General features: G+C 43.9%; 2 protein-coding genes across 3 annotated transcripts; both read left to right on the forward strand.

Annotated features, from left to right (window-relative positions):
• The first annotated feature begins 1,813 nt into the window (after positions 1–1,813).
• Positions 1,814–4,111, forward strand: LOC118940033 (H-2 class II histocompatibility antigen, A-Q alpha chain-like). Its single transcript, XM_036948163.1, has 5 exons — positions 1,814–1,949; positions 2,164–2,400; positions 2,767–3,048; positions 3,133–3,287; positions 3,492–4,111. The coding sequence occupies exons 1-4, from the start codon at positions 1,889–1,891 to the stop codon at positions 3,255–3,257; spliced, it is 705 nt and encodes a 234-aa protein (XP_036804058.1). The 5' UTR covers positions 1,814–1,888; the 3' UTR covers positions 3,258–3,287; positions 3,492–4,111.
• Positions 4,112–13,645: 9,534 nt separating this feature from the next.
• On the forward strand, positions 13,646–23,217 carry LOC110485516 (rano class II histocompatibility antigen, A beta chain). 2 transcript variants are annotated; one of them, XM_036948134.1, is made up of 5 exons: positions 13,646–13,791; positions 21,128–21,400; positions 21,882–22,163; positions 22,381–22,506; positions 22,894–23,217. In XM_036948134.1, the coding sequence occupies exons 1-5, from the start codon at positions 13,731–13,733 to the stop codon at positions 22,929–22,931; spliced, it is 780 nt and encodes a 259-aa protein (XP_036804029.1). In that variant the 5' UTR covers positions 13,646–13,730; the 3' UTR covers positions 22,932–23,217. The 2 variants fall into 2 exon arrangements, with proteins under 2 accessions (XP_036804029.1, XP_036804030.1); XM_036948135.1 differs by lacking the exon at positions 21,128–21,400 and having other exon boundaries at positions 13,651–13,791.
• Positions 23,218–24,315: the final 1,098 nt, after the last annotated feature.

Here is a 24,315-nt window from a genome sequence, read left to right on the forward strand (position 1 = left end):
TCAAATATGTTTTTTAAATAATGGCTACTTCTCAGTAAGTATTAAACTGTCAAGAGGAGTAAAACAAGGTTGTCCACTTTCGATCGCCAGGTGTACGGTGTTTCCTGCATTGGTGTGGCTGGCTTCCGGGTTAAATGGGCATTGTTTCAAGAAGCACTGAGGCTTGGTTGGGTTGTGTTTCAGAGGATGCCTGGCTCTCAGCCATGGGAGTTGCAGCGATGAGGCAAGACTAACTACTAATTGGATACCATGAAATTGGGGAGAAAAAGGGAATTAAAAAAAAACTCAAATATACTAATTTCAACAACAATAAATGACAAAAAAAGGTATATTCTTTGTAAATTCTATCATAAATAGGACTGGTGGAGTTGTCATACATGCAGCTAACAAAAATATATGGAAATGTCTGCTCTTCCCAAAATTACAACCAACTAATTGCAGCATTACTGCAAAAATGGAAGAGGCCAGGTTTAAAGCTGTCATCAAGGCAAAGGGCGGCTATTTGAAGAATCTCAAATATAAAATATATTTTGATTTGTTTAACACTTTTTTGGTTACTACATGATTCCATATGGGTTATTTCATAGTTTTGATGTCGTCACTATTATTCTACAATGTAGAAAATAGTAAAAATAAAGAAAAACCCTGTAATGAGTAGGTGTTCTAAAACCTTTGATCGGTAGTGTATGCATTTTTTTTATACCTAAAGGGGTCCTAAAATTCTAAATGAAATAGCTAAATGATCCATGGTATGACCCCCTCCGTCCCCCATTCTTGATACACACAGGAAACTGTTGAGCGTGAAAAACCCAGCAGTGTTGCAGTTCTTGACACAAATCAGTGCGCCTGGCACCTACTACCATACCCCGTTCAAAGGCCCCGTTTATACCCTGTTTTGTGTTGCCCATTCACCCTCTGAATGGCACACACACACAATCCATCTCAATTGTCTCAAAACTTAGAAATCCTTCTTTAACCTGTCTCCTCCCCTTCATCTTTAACCTGTCTGCTCCCCTTCATCTTTAACCCGTCTCCTCCCCTTCATCTTTAACCTGACTCCTCCCCTTCATCTTTAACCTGTCTCCTCCCCTTCATCTTTAATCTGCCTCCTCCCCTTCATCTTTAACCTGTCTCCTCCCCTTCATCTTTAATCTGCCTCCTCCCCTTCATCTTTAACCTGTCTCCTCCCCTTCATCTTTAATCTGCCTCCTCCCCTTCATCTTTAACCTGTCTCCTCCCCTTCATCTTTAACCTGTCTCCTCCCCTTCATCTTTAACCTGTCTGCTCCCCTTCATCTTTAACCCGTCTCCTCCCCTTCATCTTTAACCTGACTCCTCCCCTTCATCTTTAACCTGTCTCCTCCCCTTCATCTTTAATCTGCCTCCTCCCCTTCATCTTTAACCTGTCTCCTCCCCTTCATCTTTAATCTGCCTCCTCCCCTTCATCTTTAACCTGTCCCCTCCCCTTCATCTTTAATCTGTCTCCTCACCTTCATCTACACTGAAGTGGATTTAACAACTGACATCAATAAGGGATCAAAGCCTTTACCTGGATTCACCTGGTCAGTCTATTTTATGGAAAGAGCACGTGTTCTTAATGTTTTGTACACTCATTGTATTCACAGTATATATTTTTTAGGGCAAATAATAATGACTGTATGTTGAATATGTTGACTCTAATTCCAATTTGGTTTTTGACCACAGTTCAAAACAGTTACCTGTGTGGAAAACAATTGACACAAACTTGTCTGCCTAGAAACAGCATACAGATTTTTAATTGGTGCAACATATGAGAGACGCTAGAGAGGAGTGAGGAGGAAGTTGTGATTTAGTTGGATTTCCCTTTTAGAATGAACACTCAAACACAGCAGTCATCGTGAATTGATGGCATGATGATGGCTCTTGTGTTTATGATTGTGCTTTTCACGGTGAGTTCTACACAAGGACAAGGTAAGAACAGATTGACAGGCCATGAGGCACTAACCTGAGATTGCACATGGTTCCTTGCAATGTACAGTAACTGAGGAATGTTCAACTGTTATCTTATAAGAAAAACAACTTCCAAGCAAAAATAGAACATTTGCTTTATTTGTTGCATCACAATGATAGTATGGTTGGTTATGACAGAATAAATGTTGATGAATTCTACCCTCTTCCTTCACAGCGCATGTATTCACTGTCATAGGCGCACGTTCTGAAACGGAGGAATTTAACATGACCATTGTAGCAGACGGTAATGAATATCTCCATGTATATTTAAAAAACAAAGAAGACGTGGTAACGTTACCAGAATGGGTAAATGATGTAGATTGTCCTATTTGCGTCAGAACTGCAGAGAGCCAAAGAGCAGATCTTAGCAATTACATTAAAGTCTTCAGCCTTGAAACCCCAGAAGCTAAAGGTACAGTATTTTTGTTTATATTTTTTTCTAGACCTGGGTTCAAATTCTATTGGAAATTGCTTCATCAATGGGCAGAGTTTAAACATTTGGGATTTAGGGAGTATTTCAAAATAATTTCAAATTGTATTCTGACACATTTTTACAGCAAAAATAATTTAATGATGATAATGTATGGAAAAGACTTGAAACTAAATGCCATGCCATGTCAATACAATCACTAAAAGAGAACCTGGTCAAATGAATGTTGTGGCTAGCTGCTGGTCTGAATGGACTGCCAAGCCAACATGCAGTCATAGCTAATGACCACTTTTGGAGATAGCTAGTTAGTTAGAACCCTTAATAGTATATATATTTTTTCAACCACAGTTCCTCCTGAGATCAAATTGTATGCCAAGGAAGAAGTGAAACTGGGAATAAACAACTCTCTCGTCTGCTTCATCAATAATTTCTTTCCTCCGCCTGTCCAAGTCAAATGGACCAAGAATGATGAGAACGTCCCCAAGGGGGTTAAAGTGGGTCAATATGCAACCAACAGTGATTACACTTTCTACCGTTTCTCCACTCTGACCTTTGAACCACAAGAGGGAGACATCTACACCTGTATTGTGGATCACATGGCCCTAGATGAACCTTTAACCAGGACATGGGGTGATTAAATATTTATGTAACATTTACATTTTACTGAAATCTTTGTAGTAAAACATGTTTAAAGAGAGAAACATCTTCACACAGAGTTCGAGGTGCCCCCCCATCCCAGTGTTGGTCCTGCTGTTTTCTGTGGACTGGGTCTGACGCTGGGGCTGCTGGGAGTCGCTACCGGAATATTCTTCCTCGTCAAAGGAACCCAACGTCAATGATAATACCCAGTATACTCTCTATGTCTCTGGGTGATAATACCCAGTATACTCTCTATGTCTCTGGGTGATAATACCCAGTATACTCTCTATGTCTCTGGGTGATAATACCCAGTATACTCTCTATGTCTCTGGGTGATAATACCCAGTATACTCTCTATGTCTCTGGGTGATAATACACAGTATACTCTCTATGTCTCTGGGTGATAATACCCAGTATACTCTCTATGTCTCTGGGTGATAATACACAGTATAATCTCCTATATGCCTCTGGGTGAAAATACACAGTATAATCTCCTATATGTCTGGGTGATAATACACAGTATAATCTCTGTTTCTGGGTGATAATACACAGTATAATCTCCTATATGTCTCTGGGTGATAATACACAGTATAATCTCTGTTTCTGGGTGATAATACACAGTATAATCTCCTATATGCCTCTGGGTGAAAATACACAGTATAATCTCCTATATGTCTCTGGGTGATAATACACAGTATAATCTCTGTTTCTGGGTGATAATACACAATATAATCTCCTATATGTCTCTGGGTGATAATACACAGTATAATCTCTGTTTCTGGGTGATAATAGACAGTATAATCTCCTATATGTCTCTGGGTGATAATACACAGTATAATCTCCTATATGCCTCTGGGTGATAATACACAGTATAATCTCCTATATGTCTCTGGGTGATAATACACAGTATAATCTCTGTTTCTGGGTGATAATACACAGTATAATATCTATGTTGCTGGGTGATAATAAACAGTATAATCTCCTATATGTCTCTGGGTGATAAACAGTATAATCTCCTATATGTCTCTGGGTGATAATAAACAGTATAATCTCCTATATGTCTCTGTGTGATAATAAACAGTATAATCTCCTATATGTCTCTGGGTGATAATAAATACTTTCCGAATGCTCTGTACATGTAGGCCAAATGAAAAATGATTTAGTAACTTGTATTTAAATGTAGCAATTCAACGACAAACTCCGTTTAGCCTGCGCATCTTTACAAAATGTCATTGCCTCGTTGCTCAAGTGGTTTGAAGTGATTTCCATAATGCTGTCATAATGCTTGTCAATTCCTTTGGTTATTATTTTTCAATGTGCTCATCTCTGTCGGTCCTGTGCAACTATTTGCAATGCGTCAGAGTAACAATCTTATCATAACATGCCAAAAGTGATCACACGAATAGGCTATTATACCTACTATAAAAATAAATGTCCTATAGATTTTGTAGCCTATAGCTTTTCCTGGAATTTCAGGAGAAGAGGAATGGCCTATTGCGTAGAGGCTTGCATAGCCTTTAGTCTGTTGAACACGGGATCAGCTGGTAGAGAGGCTTGTGATGTGTAGCCGAAGTAGGAAGCTAAATATTGGCTAGATATTAGGCCATTCATTAGCTAAATATTAAGGCCATAGGCAAAATATTTACCTGTCAAAGTGGAATAAAAATAAATGAACAACTCTGTAGTGAGCTCATCCAGACTGCGGTCTGTGGTCCCCGGGCTCAAAGCTCCACTATTGGTTAGGACTACGTTTTTAGACCAGAACATTCTTATACCTGGGCTACAACAACACAGTGGGATGAGGAATGTGTTGTTGTTATCAAATCATTACACAAGTACTGTCCATAGGCTGTAAACTGCAGTGATGTAAGCTGCTCACACGTCCTGTTGTGTTTCATGCCGAAATAACTGTATAGGCCCATTAGCCTATAATTTTTTAGATCCGTTTGTGTCTATTCTCGACGGTCCAGAAAGGTACATTAGCAGGCCACTCATATGTTGTATTGCTATTTTGTCAAGAGTAGGGAAATATGTGCTTCTCCTTTGCAACTCCCCGACCCTGAATGCTGTGGCCTATTTTACATTTAGCAAGCAAAGCAAGAGTGCATCTCTACTCCAAAAGGCTATTAGTAGGCTAAAGAAAATAAGTGTCCACCAAGCTTTTGTGGTCTGGCTTTTCTTGGGGAAACCACAAGATTTAAAAGGAATAGCTGTGAAACCGGAGAGGTCAGGTGTAAGGGCGTTCGTCTGTAGGAGGAAGAGAAGCGGACCAAAGCGCAGCGTGGTGGTTATTCATGTTTTAATAAATCACTACACATGAACAAACTAACAAAAACAAGAAATGTGAAAACGCAAAACAGTCCTATCCTGTGACAACAAACACAGTGACAGGAACAATCACCCACCAACACACAGTGAAACCCAGGCTACCTAAGTATGATTCTCAATCAGAGACAACTAATGACACCTGCCTCTGATTGAGAACCATACTAGGCCGAAAACATAGAAATGCCCCAAAACATAGAAAAACAAACAGACTGCCCACCCAACTCACGCCCTGACCATACTAAATAAATACAAAACAACAGAAATAGAGGTCAAAACGTGACAGTACCCCCCCCCAAAGGTGCGGACTCCGGCCGCAAAACCTTGACCTATAGGGGAGGGTCTGGGTGGGCGTCTGTCCGCGGTGGCGGCTCTGGCGCGGGACGCGGACCCCACTTCACCATTGTCTTAGTCCGCCTTATTGTCCGCCTCCCTGGCTTACTCACCATGGCCACCCCTCTCAATGACCCCACTGGACAGAGGGGCTGCTCGGGACAGAGGGGCAGCTCGGGACAGAGGTGAAGCAGCTGCTCGGGACAGAGGGACAACTGCTCGGGACAGAGGGGCAGCTGCTCGGGACAGAGGGGCGATAGCAGCTCGGGACAGAGGGGCGATAGCAGCTCGGGACAGAGGGGCGGCAGCAGCTCGGGACAGAGGGGCGGCAGCAGCTCGGGACAGAGGGGCGGCAGCTGCTCGGGACAGAGGGACAGCTGCTCGGGACAGAGGGACAGCTGCTCGGGACAGAGGGACAGCTGCTCGGGACAGAGGGGCGGCAGCAGCTTGGGACAGAGGGGCGACAGCTGCTCTGGACAGAGGGTCAGCTGCTCGGGCGGCCCCTGGCTGACTGACGGCACTGGCGGCCCCTGGCTTACTGGCGGCCCCTGGCTGACTGGCGGCACTGGCGGCCCCTGGCTTACTGGCGGCCCCTGGCTGACTGGCGGCACTGGCGGCCCCTGGCTGACTGGCGGCACTGGCGGCCCCTGGCTGACTGGCGGCACTGGCGGCCCCTGGCTGACGGGCGGCACTGGCGGCCCCTGGCTGACGGGCGGCACTGGCGGCCCCTGGCTGACGGGCGGCACTGGCGGCCCCTGGCAGACGGGCGGCACTGGCGGCCCCTGGCAGACGGGCGGCACTGGCGGCTCCTGGCAGACGGGCGGCGCTGGGCAGACGGACGGCGCTGGCGCCGCTGGGCAGACGGGAAGCTCAGCTTGCGCTGGGCTGATGGGAAGCTCAGCTGGCGCTGGGCAGACGGGAAGCTCTGGCAACGCTGGAGAAAAGGAAGGCCCTGGTAGCGCCGGAGAGGCGGGAGACTCCGGCAGCGGCGCCGGAGAGGCGGGAGGCTCCGGCAGCGGCGCCGGACAGGCGGGAGGCTCCGGCAGCGGCGCCGGACAGGCGGGAGGCTCCGGCAGCGGCGCCGGACAGGCGGGAGGCTCCGGCAGCGGCGCCGGACAGGCGGGAGGCTCCGGCAGAGGCGCCGGACAGGCGGGAGGCTCCGGCAGAGGCGCCGGACAGGCGGGAGGCTCCGGCAGAGGCGCCGGACAGGCGGGAGGCTCCGGCAGAGGCGCCGGACAGGCGGGAGGCTCCGGCAGAGGCGCCGGACAGGCGGGAGGCTCCGGCAGCGGCGCCGGACAGGCGGGAGGCTCCGGCAGAGGCGCCGGACAGGCGGGAGGCTCCGGCAGAGGCGCCGGACAGGCGGGAGGCTCCGGCAGAGGCGCCGGACAGGCGGGAGGCTCCGGCAGAGGCGCCGGACAGGCGGGAGGCTCCGGCAGAGGCGCCGGACAGGCGGGAGGCTCCGGCAGAGGCGCCGGACAGGCGGGAGGCTCCGGCAGAGGCGCCGGACAGGCGGGAGGCTCCGGCAGCGGCGCCGGACAGGCGGGAGGCTCCGGCAGAGGCGCCGGACAGGCGGGAGGCTCCGGCAGCGCTGGAGAGGAGGAAGCCCCTGTAAGGATGGGCCGGAGAGACAGCCTGGTACGGGGGGCTGCCACCGGAGGGCTGGTGCGTGGAGGTGGTGACGGATAGACCGGGCCGTGAAGGCGTACTGGAGATCTTGAGAGCAGGGCTGGCACCAACCGCCCTGGCTGGATCTTCACCCTAGCCCGGCAGATGTGGGGAGCTGGGATGTAGCGCACCGGGCTAAGCACGCGTACTGGGGACACCGTGCGCACAACTGCATAACACGGTGCCTGACCAGCACCACGCCCGCCACAGTTAGCACTGCTAGGAGCACTGTAGTGCTGAGATGGCACAGGACGTGCAAGGCTAGGGAGATGCACAGGAGGCCTGGTGCGTGAGGCTGGCACAGTCTTCACCAGACCCCTCGCACGCACCTCAGGATGAGTATGGAGAGCTGACCCCGGTGCCATTAAATCCCTGACACGCTCCGTCGGGCGAATGTCGTGCCTCATGCACCAAACCAGCAAGTCCCTCATATCACTCTCCTCCAATTTCCCCATTAACTCCTTCACAGTCTCTGCTTCGCTCACCTCCAACACCAGCTCTGGTTCTGAGCTCCTCCTTGGCTCCTCACGATAAACGGGGGGAGTTGGCTCAGGTCTGACTCCTGACTCTGCCACACTCCCCCTGTGACCCCCCCAATAAATTTTTGGGGGTGACTCTCGGGCTTCCATCCGCTCTGCCGTGCTAGTTCCTCATAATGCCGCCTCTCTGCTTTTGCTGCCTCCAGCTCGGCCTTGGGGCGGCAATATTCTCCTGGCTCTGCCCAGGGTCCTTTCCCGTCTAGAATCTCCTCCCAAGTCCATCTCTCCAAGTAGTGCAGCCTCTCCCACTGCTGCTGCTGCTGCTCCTGCTGCTGTTGCTCCTCCTGCTGCTGCTTTTGCTGCTGCTGCTGTTGCTCCTGCTGCACCAGTCGCTTCTCCTGCTGCTGCTGTCTCTGTTTACCACGCCGCTTGGTCCTTGGTAGGTGGGTGATTCTGTAAGGGCGTTCGTCTGTAGGAGGAAGAGAAGCGGACCAAAGCGCAGCGTGGTGGTTATTCATGTTTTAATAAATCACTACACATGAACAAACTAACAAAAACAAGAAATGTGAAAACGCAAAACAGTCCTATCCTGTGACAACAAACACAGTGACAGGAACAATCACCCACCAACACACAGTGAAACCCAGGCTACCTAAGTATGATTCTCAATCAGAGACAACTAATGACACCTGCCTCTGATTGAGAACCATACTAGGCCGAAAACATAGAAATGCCCCAAAACATAGAAAAACAAACAGACTGCCCACCCAACTCACGCCCTGACCATACTAAATAAATACAAAACAACAGAAATAGAGGTCAGAACGTGACATCAGGTGCATAATTGCTCTACAGAATGAAGACAGAAAGCCTCAGTTAGAAGTCTATGCATATTTAACCAAGAATTTATAAGCTCAATGTTCGGCTTCATATTACAGTGAATGTATCAAATCAATTTACACAGCGAAAGAAAATAAAGTTGATCAGAGAACAAAATCATAGTAACATACATGATATGTGCACTCCTGATGCAGTGCTGTCGCAGAATGCGCTCCCTCCCAGTCCACGGGTATGCAGCAGCTCTAAAACCTAGTCTATTGGTTCAGTTTGTTAGGGACAAGAAATGTATCCTACCTAGGATCAGTGGCGACCCATCATTCAGGGCAGGTGGGGCAGCCACATTTTTTTGGGGGGGGGGGGGGCTTGCCTGTTTTGCATGTTATTTTGGCATTAATATGTGTTGCATATGAGTTTCAAATATTGTAAAAAGTATATAAACTCAGCAAAAAAAAAAGTCCCTTTTTCAGGACCCTGTCTTTCAAAGATGAGTTGTAAAAATCCAAATAACTTCACAGATCTTCATTGTAAAGGGTTTAAACACTGTTTTCCATGCTTGTTCAATGAACCATAAACAATTCATGAACATGCACCTGTTGAACGGTCGTTAAGACACTAACAGCTTACAGACGGTAGGCAATTAAGGTCACAGTTATGAAAACTTAGGACACTAAAGAGGCCTTTCTACTGACTCTGAAAAACACCAAAAGAAAGATGCCCAGGGTCCCTGCTCATCTCCGTGAACGTGCCTTAGGCATGCTGCAAGGAGGCATGAGGACTGCAGATGTGGCCAGGGCAATAAATTGCAATGTCCGTACTGTGAGACGCCTAAGACAGCGCTACAGGATGGACAGCTGATCGTCCTCGCAGTGGCGAGTGTAACAACACCTGCACAGGATCGGTACATCCGAACATCACACCTGCGGGACAGAGCTGTATTCCGTCATAAGCAAACAAGAAAACGCTCACCTAGAGGCGACGCTCCTAGTAGCCGGGGACTTAAATGCAGGGAAACTTAAATACATTTTACCAAATTTCTATCAGCATGTTAAATGTGCAACCAGAGGAAAAATAACTCTGGACCACCTATACGCCACACACAGAGACGCCTACAAAGCTCTCCCTCACCCTCCATTTGGCAAATCTGACCACAATTCTGTCCTCCTGATTCCTGCTTACAAGCAAAAATTAAAGCAGGAAGCACCAGTGACTAGATCAATAAAAAATTGCTCAGAGCAAACAGATCCTACGCTACAGGACTGTTGTAATAGCACACGCTGGAATATGTTCCAGGATTCCTCCAGAGGCATTGAGGAGTACACCACATCAGTCATTAGCTTCATCAATAAGTGCATCGATGACGTCGTCCCCACAGTGAATGTAGGGGGTAGTCCCAAAGACCCTCCCCATTATTAAGGGAGGGACCTTAAGATTCATATGCTTTGCTGCAGGCCTTATAATAGATACTGTTACTCTGTGTCTAAAAGACTGCCACTATACGTTGCACAAGCATCTATATTAGTCTTTGTGGTTAAGTCCTGGCTGTTGCAAGAGGTAACTCCTGGTCTTCCTTTCCTGTTGTGGTCCTAATGAGAGCCTGTTTCATCATAGCACTCATAGAAACTTTCAAAGTTCTTGAAATGTTGCTTATTGACTGACCTTCATGTCTTAAAGTAATGATGGACTGTCGTCTCTCTTTGCTTATTTTAGTTGTTCTTGCCATAATATGGACTTGGTATTTTACCAAATAGAGCTATCTTCTGTATACCAACCCTACCTTGTCACAACACAACTGATTGGCTCAAACGCATTAAGGAAAGAATTTCCACAAATTAACCTTTTAACAAGGCAGACCTGTTAATTGAAATGCATTCCAGGTAACTAGCTCAAGAAGTTGGTTGAGAGAATGCCAAGCGCGTGCAAACCTGTCGGTGGCTACTTTGAAGAATCTCAAATATAAAATATATTTTCATTTGTTTACCACTTTTTTGGTTACTACATGATTCCATACGTGTTATTTCATAGTTTTGATGCCTTCACTACTATTATACAATGTAGAAAATAGTAAAAATAAAGAAAAACCCTGGAATGAGTAGGCGTGTCCAAACTTTTGAAACTTTTTTCACGCTCAACAGTTTCCAGTGTGTATCAAGAATGTTCCACCACCCAAAGGACATCCAGCCAACTTGACACAACAGTAGGAAGCATTGGAGTCAACATGGACCAGCATCCCTGTGGAACGCTTTCGACACCTTTTAGAGTCCATGCCCCAATGAATTGAGGCTGTTCTGAGGGTAAAAAGGGGGTGCAACTCAATATTATATTCTTCACTCAGTGTATGTAGGGCTAGCTATGTAGTAGAGTATGATGTGCTGATAGATGTGTAATGTATAATTAAGCCATATACCACAAACCCCCGAGGTGCCTTATTGCTATCACAAACTGGTTACCAACATTTTTTGTCTCATCAATCTACACACAATAGCCCATGATGACAAAGCAAAGACAGGTTTGACTGACAAATTTATTAAAAATGAAAAAGAAACATTACATTTTCATAAGTATTCAGACCCTTTAATCAGTACTTTGTTGAAGCCCCTTTGGCAGCGACTACAGCCTTGAGTCTTCTTGGGTATGAGACTACAAGCTTGGCACACCTGTAATTGGGAATATCTCCCATTCTTCTCTGCAGATCCTCTCAAGCTCTGTCAGGTTGGATGGGGAGCGTCGTTGCACAGCTATTGTCAGGTCTCTCCAGAGATGTTTGATCGGTTTCAAGTCCGGGCTCTGGCTGGGCCATTCAAGGACATTTAGAGACATGTCCCGAAGCCAGTCTTGGCTGTGTGCTTAGGGTCATTGTCCTGTTGGAAGGTGAACCTTCGCCCCAGTCTGAGATCCTGAGGACAAAAAGCTCAATCTTGGTTTCATCAGACTAGAGAATCTGGTTTCTCATGGTCTGAGTCTCCTTTAGGTGCCTTTGGCAAACTCCAAGCGGGCTGTCATGTGCATTTTACTGAGGAGTGGCTTCCTTCTGGCCACGCTACCATAAAGGCCTGATTGGTGGAGTGCTGCAGAGATGGTTGTCCTTCTGGAAGGTCCTCCCATCTCCACAGAGGAACTCTGGAGCTCTGTCAATGACAATCGGGTTCTTGGTCACCTCCCTGACCAAGGCCCTTTCCCCCCGATTGCTCAGTTTTGCCAGGCTATCAGCTATAGAAAGAGTCTTGGTGGTTCCAAACTTCTTCCATTTAGGAATGATGGAGGCAACAATGTTTTGGTACCCATCGCCAGAGCTGTGCCTCGACACAATCTTGTCTCGGAACTTTACAGACAGTTCCCTTGACCTCATGGCTTGGCTTTTGCTCTGACATGCACTGTCAACTGTGGGACCCACCAAATCATGTCCAATCAATTGAATGTACCATTCTGCACAGTATCTGCACAAATACAAACATTTTTTGTAAGATGATTTATATTGCTGAAAGACTGTCAATTAATTACCCTCTTTAAATTTGAAGTTCTTGTTGGTTTAGATAAAGTTAGTTGCAGTATGAACAACTCTGTTGCTACCAGATTTAAAGGGATAATGTGCTGTTTCGTCACCCGGTCGGTCATGCCATTGTTATTAAGAATGTTCTCAAAATGCCCTCTTATCGCGCCATAGTGGTACTCTAATTAAATGATAATGCCCGAGGCTTCGATGGCCAAGTGGACTCCAATCAAGTTTTTGAAACATCTCAAGGATGATCAATGGAAACAGGATGCACCTGAGCTCAATTTCGAGTCTCATAGCCAAGGGTCTGAATACTAATGAATACTATTTTTAATGAATTTGAAAGAATTCTACAAACCTGTTTTCACTTCGTCATTATGGGGTATTGCGTGTAGATTGGTGTAGATTGATGAGGAAAAACGTTTATTTAATCCATTTTAGAATAAGGCTGTAATGTAACAAAATGTGGAAAAAGTCAAGGGTTCTGAAATACTTTCCGAATACACTGGATATTAACTTGCCTATTGCATCAACATGTTTAACTCATCACAAAAAACATTTGCAAGGGGCAACATATTATTATCCGAGTCCTCATACATGTAATGTGTGGATATGGAATGAAGGTTATTTCAAATGTTTCTGTTAGTTATATTATTTGTTTCTGGTTGTGTGTATCATCCTTATGGTATCATTATTTCTGAGTCAAGGTGATTTTGATACTGTCACGTTCTGGCCTTTATTTCCTTTGTTTTGTCATTATTTAGTATGGTCAGGGCATGAGTTGGGGTGGGCAGTCTATGTTTGTTTTTCTATGATTTGGGGATTTGTATGTTTCGGCCTAGTATGGTTCTCAATCAGAGGCAGGTGTCATTAGTTGTCTCTGATTGAGAATTATACTTAGGTAGCCTGGGTTTCACTGTGTGTTTGTTTCCGTGTCTGTGTTTTTCACCACACGGTACTGTTTTGGGTTTCGTTCATTCCACGTTTATTGTTTTTGTATTCAGTTGTTCATGTGTACTATTTCTTATTAAAAGAAGTATGGACACTTACCACGCCGCATATTGGTCGTCCGATCCTTTTCGCCTCTCCTCTTCGGAAGAGGAGGAGGAAATCCCTTACAGATACAGTGAGGACATTGAGAAAACCTTTTTCTAATCAAGTAATGAGAATGCTTTTGTAACAAACAGCATGTTTCCAATGGAAAAAAAATCTAAACTGTGGCAACACTAATGATCAGATGTTATTGCATTAAATGGGAGGGGGGGGGGGGGGGGGGGGCTCGCTTAATATTCCCCCCTCCCAAAATAAAATGTTTGATTTAGTTCATTTTTTTTAGACCTATTGACTTAAACAATATACTCCACATTTACATCAAATTCGTGTTTTAAAACGTTTTTGAAGTCGAGAGCTGCAGAGCTTGATAAATGAAAAGTTCATACCAGCCAGAAACAGATGACAGAACTGATCTCTGAAAAAATATTGGCTCTCATCACTACTGCAATGAGTAGGTCATAGTTCCGTCCTTTCAACATTCTATAACTATGATGGCTTGCTTGCAGTCATATTTGTTTGTGGTTATGTTTTCATTCTTCACTCCAACTGGTAAGTAGAAATCTTAAGAATTGGTTAGTAAGCTGTACCATTTTGCACGTATCTGCACAAAAACATTTCTTAACTCTGAGATTATATTGCTGAAAGACTGTCAATGAATTAGCCTGCTCTTTACATTTGAAAGTTCTTGTTGGTTTAGATAAAGTTAGTTGCAGTATGAACAACTCTGTTGCTACCAGATTTAAAGGGATAATGTGCTGTTCCGTCACCCGGTCGGTCATGCCATTGTTAAGAATGTTCTCAAAATGCCCTCTTATGACGCGCCATAGTGGTGCTCTAATTAAATGATAATGCCTGAGGACTCGATGGCATTATCACTTATATAAAACGGGTTACCAACATATTCAAATAATGATCGACATATTTTCATTATCTTTGTGTTCTGTATCTATGGACGCGAGCTAGTCGTTCGTTCTTTTTGTTCTGTATCTATGGACGCGAGCTAGTCGTTCGTTCTTTGTGTTCTGTATCTATGGACGCGAGCTAGTCGTTCGTTCTTTTTGTTCTGTATCTATGGACGCGAGCTAGTCGTTCGTTCTTTGTGTTCTGTATCTATGGACGCGAGCTAGTCGTTAGTTCTTTTTGTTCTGCATCTATGGACGCGAGCTAGTCGTTCGTTCTTTTTGTTCTGTATCTATGGACGCGAGCTAGTCGTTCGTTCTTTGTGTTCTGTATCTATGGACGCGAGCTAGTCGTTCGTTCTTTTTGTTCTGTATCTATGGACGCGAGCTAGTCGTTCGTTCTTTGTGTTCTGTATCTATGGACGCGAGCTAGTCGTTCGTTCTTTTTGTTATGTATCTATGGACGCGAGCTAGTCGTTTGTCCTACATGTTCAGAGGAGCTAGCCAACAACACAGCTAACACTAACTTCAAACTGACGATGGAAAGATTGAAAACTAGCTGCGTTTTGTTTTACTTTTTTTCAATTGACATTTCTTTGTATATATCCATAAAAATGTTGCCCGCTGATACGTGTTAACTGGCTGAGAAACGCTGCCTGCCTCTCTCTCGTCCCTACTCCCGAACCCTACACGATCATTAATATGGGACAGTTGAAGATCATTTGAATATTGAAACAATGTTGCAAATGTCGGACAGACACTAAGGTTTATACAAATCGCCCCTGTTAAACTATTTTTTTTATTTTTTACAATTTTTTTTATTTCACCTTTATTTAACCAGGTAGGCCAGTTGAGAACACCTTTATTTAACCAGGTAGGCCAGTTGAGAACACCTTTATTTAACCAGGTAGGCCAGTTGAGAACAAGTCATGATTTACAACTGCGACCTGGCCAAGATAAAGCAACGTAGTGCGACACAAACAACAATAGAGTTACACATGGAATAAAAACAAAACATAGTCAATAATACAATAGAAAAAAGAAAACAAAAGTCTATATACAGTGAGTGAAAATTAAGTAAGATTAGGGAGGCAAGGCAATAAATTGGTCATAGTGGCGAAATAATTACAATTTAGCAATTAAACACTGGAGTGATAGATGTGCAGAAGATGAATGTGCAAGTAGAGATACTGGAGTGCAAAGGAGCAAGAAAATAATAATAATATGGGGATGAGGTAGTTGGTTAGGCTATTTACAGATGGGTTATGTACAGGTGCAATGATATGTAAACTGCTCTGACAGCAGATGCTTAAAGTTGGTGAGGGAGATATGAGTCTCCAGCTTCAGTGATTTTGTTTTTCAATTCGTTCCAGTCCAAATGTTAGTCTAAAGGAAATGTGAGATAATGTCTAGATGCTTTTTATAGTGGAGAGCAAGTTTTTAACTTCCCTGCCTGGGCTGATGAGACAGTGGATTGCACAGTCAGATGGAACAGAGTAAATAGGCATTTTAATGTCATGGATTTAGCTGGTGGTAAATTGTGGAATAGACACCAGCTGGAATGGCTGTTAACCAATCAGCATTCAAGATTAGACCCACCTGTTGGAAAGTGGTGATAAACCCAGTCAGTCTGGACAGAGGCTAACTACTGTTTAGTCTAAATTACACTATAGTGCCTGGCAATACGATGACATTGATAAAGTAGTCAAATGTATAGTAGGAAATGTTGCATTATCATGTCATCAAATTGACTTTAGACAGATGGCAATGTTTGTCAGAAACAGCTAGCAATGCTAATGTTAGCGAGATAAAATCCAATGGCCTCCCCTCAATCTTAGCTACCGACCGTTATACTATGTCTAAAGTATATCTGGTGACATCAAAATGGGGACAAAAGTTCTTCCTACAAATGATTTGGCTCCTTTTGAATGTCATTGTAATGCCCTTTCGATTAAATCTTCATCAGCCTGCATTGACGGTGCATTGAGTAGAATGCAAAGTCAGGCATCAGTACAAAACAAAAGTTCAAAACAATATTGTGACGAAATATGCAACACTTCTTCTATGAGGTTTAATGGCGGTTGGCATCCAATAGCATTATCGCTACCTACTAGACTGGAGTATAACTCCCTTATACTTTGCTTGAAAAGTATGTAATAATAAATAAACAAATACCCTACCATCTAACCCTACACTCACTAAAAACCCACCACCCTTCTCCACTATTACATGCTAAAAATCCAATCTTACTGAAACATACAGTACCAGTCAAAAGTTTGGACACACCTACTCATTCAAGGGTTTTCCTTTATTTTTTGCTATTTTCTACCTTGTAGAATAATAGTGAAGACATCAAAACTATGAAATAACACATATGGAATCATGTAGTAACCAAAGAAGTGTTAAACAAATCAAAATATATTTGAGATTCTTCAAAGTAGCCACCCTTTGCCTTGATGACAGCTTTGCACACTCTTGGCATTCTCTCAACCAACTTCATGAGGTTGTAACCTGGAATGCATTTCAATTAACAGGTGTGTCTAGTTAAGTTAATTTGTGTAATTTCTTTCCTTCTTAATGCGTTTGAGCCAATCAGTTGTGTTGTGACAAGGTAGGGGTGGTATACAGAAGATAGCCCTATTTGGTAAAAGACCAAATCAATATTATGGCAAGAACAGCTCAAATAAGTAAAGAGAAACAACAGTCCATTATTACTTTAATACATGAAGGTCAGTCAATCTGGAAAATTTCAAGAACTTTGGAAGACCCAGAGTTACCTCTGCTGCATAGGATAAGTTTAGCTCAACGTTTCAAGCAGACCACCATAGTCCCTGTGCCCAAGAACACTCAGGTAACCTGCCTAAAAGACTACAGACGCCTAGCACTCACGTCCGTAGCCATGAAGTGCTTTGAAAGGCTGGTAATGGCTCACATTAACACCATTATCCCAGAAACCCTAGACCCACTCCAATTTGCATACCTCCCAAACAGATCCACAGATGATGAAATCTCTATTGCACTCCACACTGCCCTTTCCCACCTGGACAAAAGGAACACATACAGTGGGGCAAAAAAGTATTTAGTCAGCCACCATTTGTGCAAGTTCTCCCACTTAAAAAGACGGAGAGAGGCCTGTAATTTTCATCACAGGTACACTTAAACTATGACGGACAAAAGGAGTAAAAAAATCCAAAAAATCACATTGTAGGATTTTTAATGAATTTATTTGCAAATTATGGTGGAAAATAAGTATGGGATCATAAATTGTACTGTTGGTTAGGTCTTGTAAGTAAGCATTTCACTGTAAGGTCTACCTACACCTGTTGTATTAGGTGCACGTGACAAATAAGCTTTGATTTGATAAGTTCATTAGAGTTACCAGCCTCAGAAATTGCAGCCCAAAATAAATGCTTCACAGAGTTCAAGTAACAGACATCTCAACATCAATTGTTCAGAGGAGACTGCGTAAATCAGGCCTTCATGGTCGAATTTCTGCAAAGAAACCATTACTAAAGGACACCAATAAGAAGAAGAGACTTGCTTGGGCCAAGAAACACGAGCAATGGACATAAGACCAGTGGAAATCTGTCCTTTGGTCTGATGAGTCCAACCGCTGTGTCTTTGTGAGACACAGAGTAGGTGAATGGACGATTTCCGCATGTGTGGTCCCCACTGTGAAGCATGGAAGAGGAGGTGTGATGGTGTGGGGGTGCTTTGTTGGTGACACTGTCAGGGATTTATTTACAATTCAAGGCATACTTAACCAGCATGTCTACCACAGCATTCTGCAGCGATACACCAACCCATCTGGTTTGCACTTAGTGGGACTATCATTTGTTTTTGAACAGGACAATGACCCAACACACCTCCAGGCTGGAAAAGGGCTATTTTACTCTGAAGGAGAGCTGCATCAGATGACCTGGCCTCCACAATCACCCAACCTCAACCCAATTGGGATATTTTGGGAGGAGTTGGACCACAGAGTGAAGGAAAAGCAGCCAACAAGTGCTCAGCACAGGGCCGTATTTATAATATTGTAATGAAACGGCAGGGGTCTCGAACCCTCGACCTTCGAGCTCGAGGTCCGGCGCGCTATCGACTGTGCCGCCAAAGCTCATGTGGCTGGGTCGATTTCCGCGAGTTATAAACCCAGGATCGTTACACTATATATATATATATATATATATATATATATATATATATATATATATATATTGGGGGACACATCGACCCCAATATTCAAATATGCTCAAAATGCCCCAATATATTGATATAAAACATATTAATAATAAAATAAAAACAGGCAACCAGGAATCCTCCGTCCGAAATAATAATTAGCAAATGTAATCATAACTAAACTTAACAAATTGCCATTATTATTACTACCGGTTCTAGTATTACGGTGTACTGCAGTTCTGTGTGTGGTTTGTCCCAGTGGTGCTGCCGTACCCCAGCAGAAGCCGTAGCTCGACTGCTGTGTGTAGGTACAATCAATCTTAAACACTGTCGATTGTGTCGGAAGTAACATCAATGCGCATAACATCAATATGTTTGAATACACCCAGGATATATCAGGAATTGATCAGGAGTCAATATGTTTGAATACACCCAGGATATATCAGGAATTGATCAGGAGTCAATATGTTTGAATACACCCAGGATATATCAGGAGCTGATCAGGAGTCAATATGTTTGATGGCACACAGGATATATCAGGAGTTGATCAGGAGTCAATATGTTTGAATACACCCAGGATATATCAGGAGCTGAGCAGGAGTCAATATGTTTGATGGCACACAGGATATATCAGGAGTTGATCAGGAGTCAATATGTTTGAATACACCCAGGAAATATCAGGAGCTGAGCAGGAGTCAATAACTTTGACTTTTTGTAGATCCAGATCTACAGCCAAAGGAAGAATTCCTGGGACTCTACGAAGTGTCATCAACGACAGGGCAAAATATAGCCAAGATGTGTGATGTGATCACCGTCACATGTGATGATGCGTCTAGGCCTCCCTCTGTCCCAACTTTCAGGATAAACCTGTGACGGTGCGAGGGGGTGCAAGACATTTTAAAGAAAGAACAACCCGCTGGATATGTGTTGTCACTGTGGTCCACACTGTGTGAACTTAGTTACGCAGGCTGCCTGTGTAGCCTCTCCACTATAAGAGATTCAATGGGTCTGGTGCATGAATTGGGGGGCTTCTTAAATCAATCTGGCAAGTTGGGCCTTGTAATGGCTGAAGACCTGATGGGGGATTTGGAGTGCCTGGACACCTCCCTGCAACTTAGGAAACAGACCGTTTCAGGCATGTTGGAGGCTGTGGACCGTGTCAAAACAAGCATGCAGGACAAGCGAACGGAGGGGCACTTTGATGTCTTGTTCACAAAAGCAACTGCTATGGCAACAAAGTTGGACCTACAACCTATTCAGATGCCTCATATCTCAAACCTACAAAGCGTTGCACCGGTCAGGCTGCAAATAAATCCGGATGCCCAGTCTTTGCACAGAACCCAATTCTACAACGCCTTGGACACAGTGAATACTCAATTCATAGAGAGGTTTGATCAGGCTGGATTTTACAAGCTGCAGCAGCTTGAATGTGTGCTGCTACGCGGAGACATGGACAAGGTGGTAGACGAGTATCCTGAATTGAATTCAAGACTACTGCAGGTGCAGCTGGCCATGTTTGGGGCTAATTACACATATCAAACGAGCTCAGCTGTTGCTAGCATTATTCAGGAAATGGAGCCTTCAGTCAGGTGGAAGCTTTAGTAAGGCAGAGCAGAGCAAACGCTCTCCAGTCATCTCTTCTCCTTTCCTCTGCTATACTCTCCTCTGCTGGTCGTCCCTGCCTCTTCTGTAGAGGCTGAGAGGAGTTTTAGTGCCCTGATGAGGCTGAAGACATGGCTTAGATCATCGATGAGTCAAACAAGGCTGAATTATGTGGCCTTGTGCCACGTGCACCAGGAGAAACTGGAAAAACTGGACCTTGAAGGAATATGCCTTTTATCGGTCAACAATAAGTGCAAAAAGGCCTTTAGATCCTTTGCTTGGAGAATGGCAAGTCAAAACACAAGTCATTGACTGGAGAGGACAGCAGAGGAAAGGAGAAGAGATGACTGGAGAAGAGAGGAGATTACTGGAGAGGAGAATATAGGACCGAAGGAGAGAGGGCTGGAGAGGAGAAGATCGGACAAGAGGAGAGGAAGGCAGTGCAGAGCATATGCCCCTGCTGCCCACACAAGTTTACTTGTAAATAAAAACTACAATTTGCTAAACCTTGGCCACAATATCGGGACTTGTCTTCATATAACAATGCATAGATTTCTGTTTATACGATTAGGGTTGTACTTTATTAATCCCTAATCTTTGCCATTACAAACAATGAAACTAGAAAAAAAACAGAGCAATGTAATACAATACACTATTAAACGTAGTTAAAAATAAAAAGTTAATCCCGTGTTAGTGAATTTTTTTATATTTTAGAATGACAGGAAATTAGTTTTAAAATGTAGATTTGTTTCTGGGGGAGACCCACAGACCCCCCGGCAGATTTGGTCCCCCCTAATGCTGACTCCATGGCCACGGCCTTGGCTCAGCATATGTGGGAACTCCTTCAAGACTCACGAAGCTGGTTGAGAGAATGCCAAGAGTGTGTAAAGCTGTCATGAGGCCAAAGGGTGGCTACTTTGAAAAATCACAAATATAAAATATATTTTGATTTGTTTCACACTTTTTTGGGGGGTTACTACATGACTCCAAATGTGTTATTTCATAGTTTTGATGTCTTCACTATTATTCAGTCCCTCCAGGGTTTCGTGCAATTTTTTGTGTGATTTCTGCAGCCTAAAATGCAGTAGCTGTTGTGAAATTCTGTTGTAAAGTAATAAAAAGCCATATGCACTCAGTTTTAATAAAAAAAAACGTTAAAAAAACCACATAAAAACCTTTATGGTTCATTCATGTTTTTTTCTCACCAGATGGACACTTTATCACCATCCTCGACCTTTGTTATTACAGAGGGGAAGATCCACACGACGTGGAGTACATCTGGAGAGCTATTTCAGACATGGTGAAGGTCATGGAATACAACAGCACTCTCAATAGATTGACTGGTTACACACCCATTGGGATACATACTGCTGAGCAATTTAACGCCAATCCCGTGGTCCTGGCATCGTTTCAAACTCCACTTCATTCCTTCTGCAAACATTATGGTGCCCTCGCCTACGAGGCTGGAGTAAACAACAACGGTAAGCAGTTCTATGGAGAGCAATGGTGGAAAAAAAATACATTTGCAAAAGATATTTCAGGAAAAATTAATTTCACATCATAATTTTACAATATTTTTTTTTAAGCACCATTTTGTTGATTATTACATGAGTTACGTTTGGGTTTGACAAGTCAGGGAACTTCCAGAAAGAAACCTGCCTGTGCAGTTCTTATTTAACCCGCACCATGACAGGGTGGAAGCTTGCTGAGTTTGTTTTGAGGAAGTGAAAGAGAACTAGCTTGGGTATCAGTCTGACACAACACAAGCAACCTCAATTGACTCCGTCTAAAATGACACTTACTAAAGCTTATAGGTGGAACACATTGACACCCAAGCTAGAAAGGGAACTGATCCGTATATAGATATACAACCTTAGTGGACATGTCCATACCTGTCCATTGGAAAAACACCAAGCAGTAGAAAACAAAATAATTGTGTTTTATATTATTTTCCCCTCTCAGTTGAGCCCTCCGTTCATCTGAGGTCCATGACGGCCCACGGTGACAGACACCCCTCCATGTTGACGTGCAGCGCCTACAAGTTCTACCCAAAACAGATCAGGGTGACCTGGTTGAGGAATGGACAGGAAGTGACCTCAAACATGACTTCCTCTGAGGAGCTAGCCAATGGCGACTGGCACTATCAGATCCACTCCTACCTGGAGTACACTCCCACGCCTGGAGAGAAGATCTCCTGCATGGTGGAGCACGCCAGCTTCACTGAACCAAAGATCCTCCACTGGGGTAAGGAAGTAAGGGGACAAGGAAGTCAGGGAACAAACTGAGTGTTACTGGAAATGGTTTAGGGAAGGGAATAAGGAAGCAAGGAAGTAAGAAAGCAATGAAGTAAGGAAAGATTGAAATAAGGGAGCAAAGAGCTCTGATAAGTTAGGTAATTAATGTGTGTTGTTTTTCAAACAACTAACTATAACTACATTCATGTTACTACGTTTCATCCCAGACATGTCTCTGCCAGAGTCTGAGAGGAGTAAGATAGCCATCGGGGCATCTGGGCTGGTGCTGGGGGTGGTCTTTGCTGCAGCTGGTCTCCTCTACTACAACAGGAGGAAGACCACTGGTGGCGATGGTGAGGATAAGATGTTTTATTGTCAAATACCCCGGATACACAGTAATGTGTTGTTTTACAGGGTCAGCCATAGTAGTACAGCGCCCCTGGAGCAAATTAGGGTTAAGTGCCTTGCTCATGGGCACGTCGGCTTTCAGTTAGGTGTACTGTGAGATACGCTAACCGCTAGGCTACCTGCCGATCTCTATAGACAGATAGTATAGTTTATTGTTCAGTCTGTTGCTCTCTGCCTCTACAGTATCTATCCCCCATGATGGTGCTGCAGTCACTTTAAGACCAACAATATAAATGAATAATATGTTAATAAACTGCTTCTTAGTCAATCAATGCTAACAACCAAAATGCACAAATGTAAAAACTCAAATTGTGGTGTATTTTGTTCAACAGGGAGGGAACTGGTGCCAACAAGTCACCCATCCCAGTGATCTCTCAGTGACTACGTTACAGTTCTGCAAAGGCACCCTATATGGACCCTGGTCCTGGTCAAAATAAGTGTACCATATTAGGGAATAGGGTTCCATTTGGGATGCTCCTAATTCTTATGTCTCCGACTGCAGGTTTGATGATGGGGTCTATATCTTAGAAATGTGTAAGGAGTGCCTGCTGCTTTTCTAAAGACTATCAAGAGTTTATATTATTGTAGAAATGTGTAAGGAGTGCCTGCTGCTTTTCTGAAGACTATCAAGAGTTTATTATTGTTACAGTAACACTTCAAAACAAGTTCCTACATATATGCTATAGGATGCAAGATATATTTTTAGGAAGTAGTTTCTCACAAATTGTCTTGAATTGTTTTGAACAAAACAAGAAGTTGGAACCACTTTTTTATGTTGTTAAACGACCTTAACGTACAACTGTGTAAACTAGCCTTCAATGCTACCGTACCTGTAGACCCCCTGTCATTGCGCTAACGCTAGTTAGCATTGGCTCGCGAAAGTACCGCTAACTTCCTTCTGTCAGGTGTTAGTTGTGCAGAGGTGAGAACGGAGTCAGGCGCAGGACACAGCACTGAGTAAAAAATGACGAACTTTACTCGGGAAAAATACATCCACGCAGGGCTCATTAACCCTAACACAAAAGACTAACAACAAATCAGGAACAATCACGCACAAAACATAATGGGGACCAGAGGGCTAAATAGGGAAATAATAATAACTAAATGGGAACCAGGTGTATACATTCAAGACATAACAAATGGAAAACAGAAACATGGATCGGTGGAAGCTAGAAAGCTGGTGACGACGAGCGCCGAACGCCGCCCGAACAAGGAGAGGCACCAACTTCGGCGGAAGTCGTGACACCTTCATACTGCACGCAGGGAAATAAACATGATATTGTAAATGCCAGAATCTCGCAGTATCCCTTTAACCCTGGAATCCGTCATTGTGGAACTGCCTCATCCTTTTGCGATATTACAACAACAATGTACACCGTTTTTTCTCATTGGACACCATTGTACGTCATTGTACATACAATATAACAGCAGAGTATGTACTGCAAAATTGTTGTTGTTGATACTCCTCAACAATAACATTAACAAATATGCTGGGTTGAACAGTGGCACTGTTTCCCCTGGTGCAGATTTCAGTTAAGAATGTTGTGTTTGCTATTACTGTAAACATGCTTTACTTGTCATTCTGATATTATGCTAGTCTCCACTGTAGTTTGCTGAACATTGAAGTTTCATATTGGTATGTGTGCGTGTATAATGTCTGTGTGTAGGCTACAGATGTAGGATCTTAATTTGACCTATATTGTCACAGCAAAATAATCCTGTAGTAACAGGATTGAAACGTTTTGTCCATAATA

This window comes from Oncorhynchus mykiss, chromosome 17 (assembly GCF_013265735.2).
Source record: "Oncorhynchus mykiss isolate Arlee chromosome 17, USDA_OmykA_1.1, whole genome shotgun sequence".
NCBI lineage: Eukaryota > Metazoa > Chordata > Actinopteri > Salmoniformes > Salmonidae > Oncorhynchus > Oncorhynchus mykiss.

Bases quoted from the DNA above. Each gene is read 5' to 3' on its own strand.
- LOC118940033 (XM_036948163.1), top strand. From the start codon at position 1,889: ATGATGATGGCTCTTGTGTTTATGATTGTGCTTTTCACGGTGAGTTCT. The intron at 1,950-2,163 runs GTAAGAACAGAT...CTTCCTTCACAG, and splicing joins GAGTTCTACACAAGGACAAG to CGCATGTATTCACTGTCATA. The intron at 2,401-2,766 runs GTACAGTATTTT...TTTCAACCACAG, and splicing joins TGAAACCCCAGAAGCTAAAG to TTCCTCCTGAGATCAAATTG.
- LOC110485516 (XM_036948134.1), top strand. From the start codon at position 13,731: ATGATGGCTTGCTTGCAGTCATATTTGTTTGTGGTTATGTTTTCATTC. The intron at 21,401-21,881 runs GTAAGCAGTTCT...TTCCCCTCTCAG, and splicing joins GGCTGGAGTAAACAACAACG to TTGAGCCCTCCGTTCATCTG. The intron at 22,507-22,893 runs GTGAGGATAAGA...TTTGTTCAACAG, and splicing joins GAAGACCACTGGTGGCGATG to GGAGGGAACTGGTGCCAACA.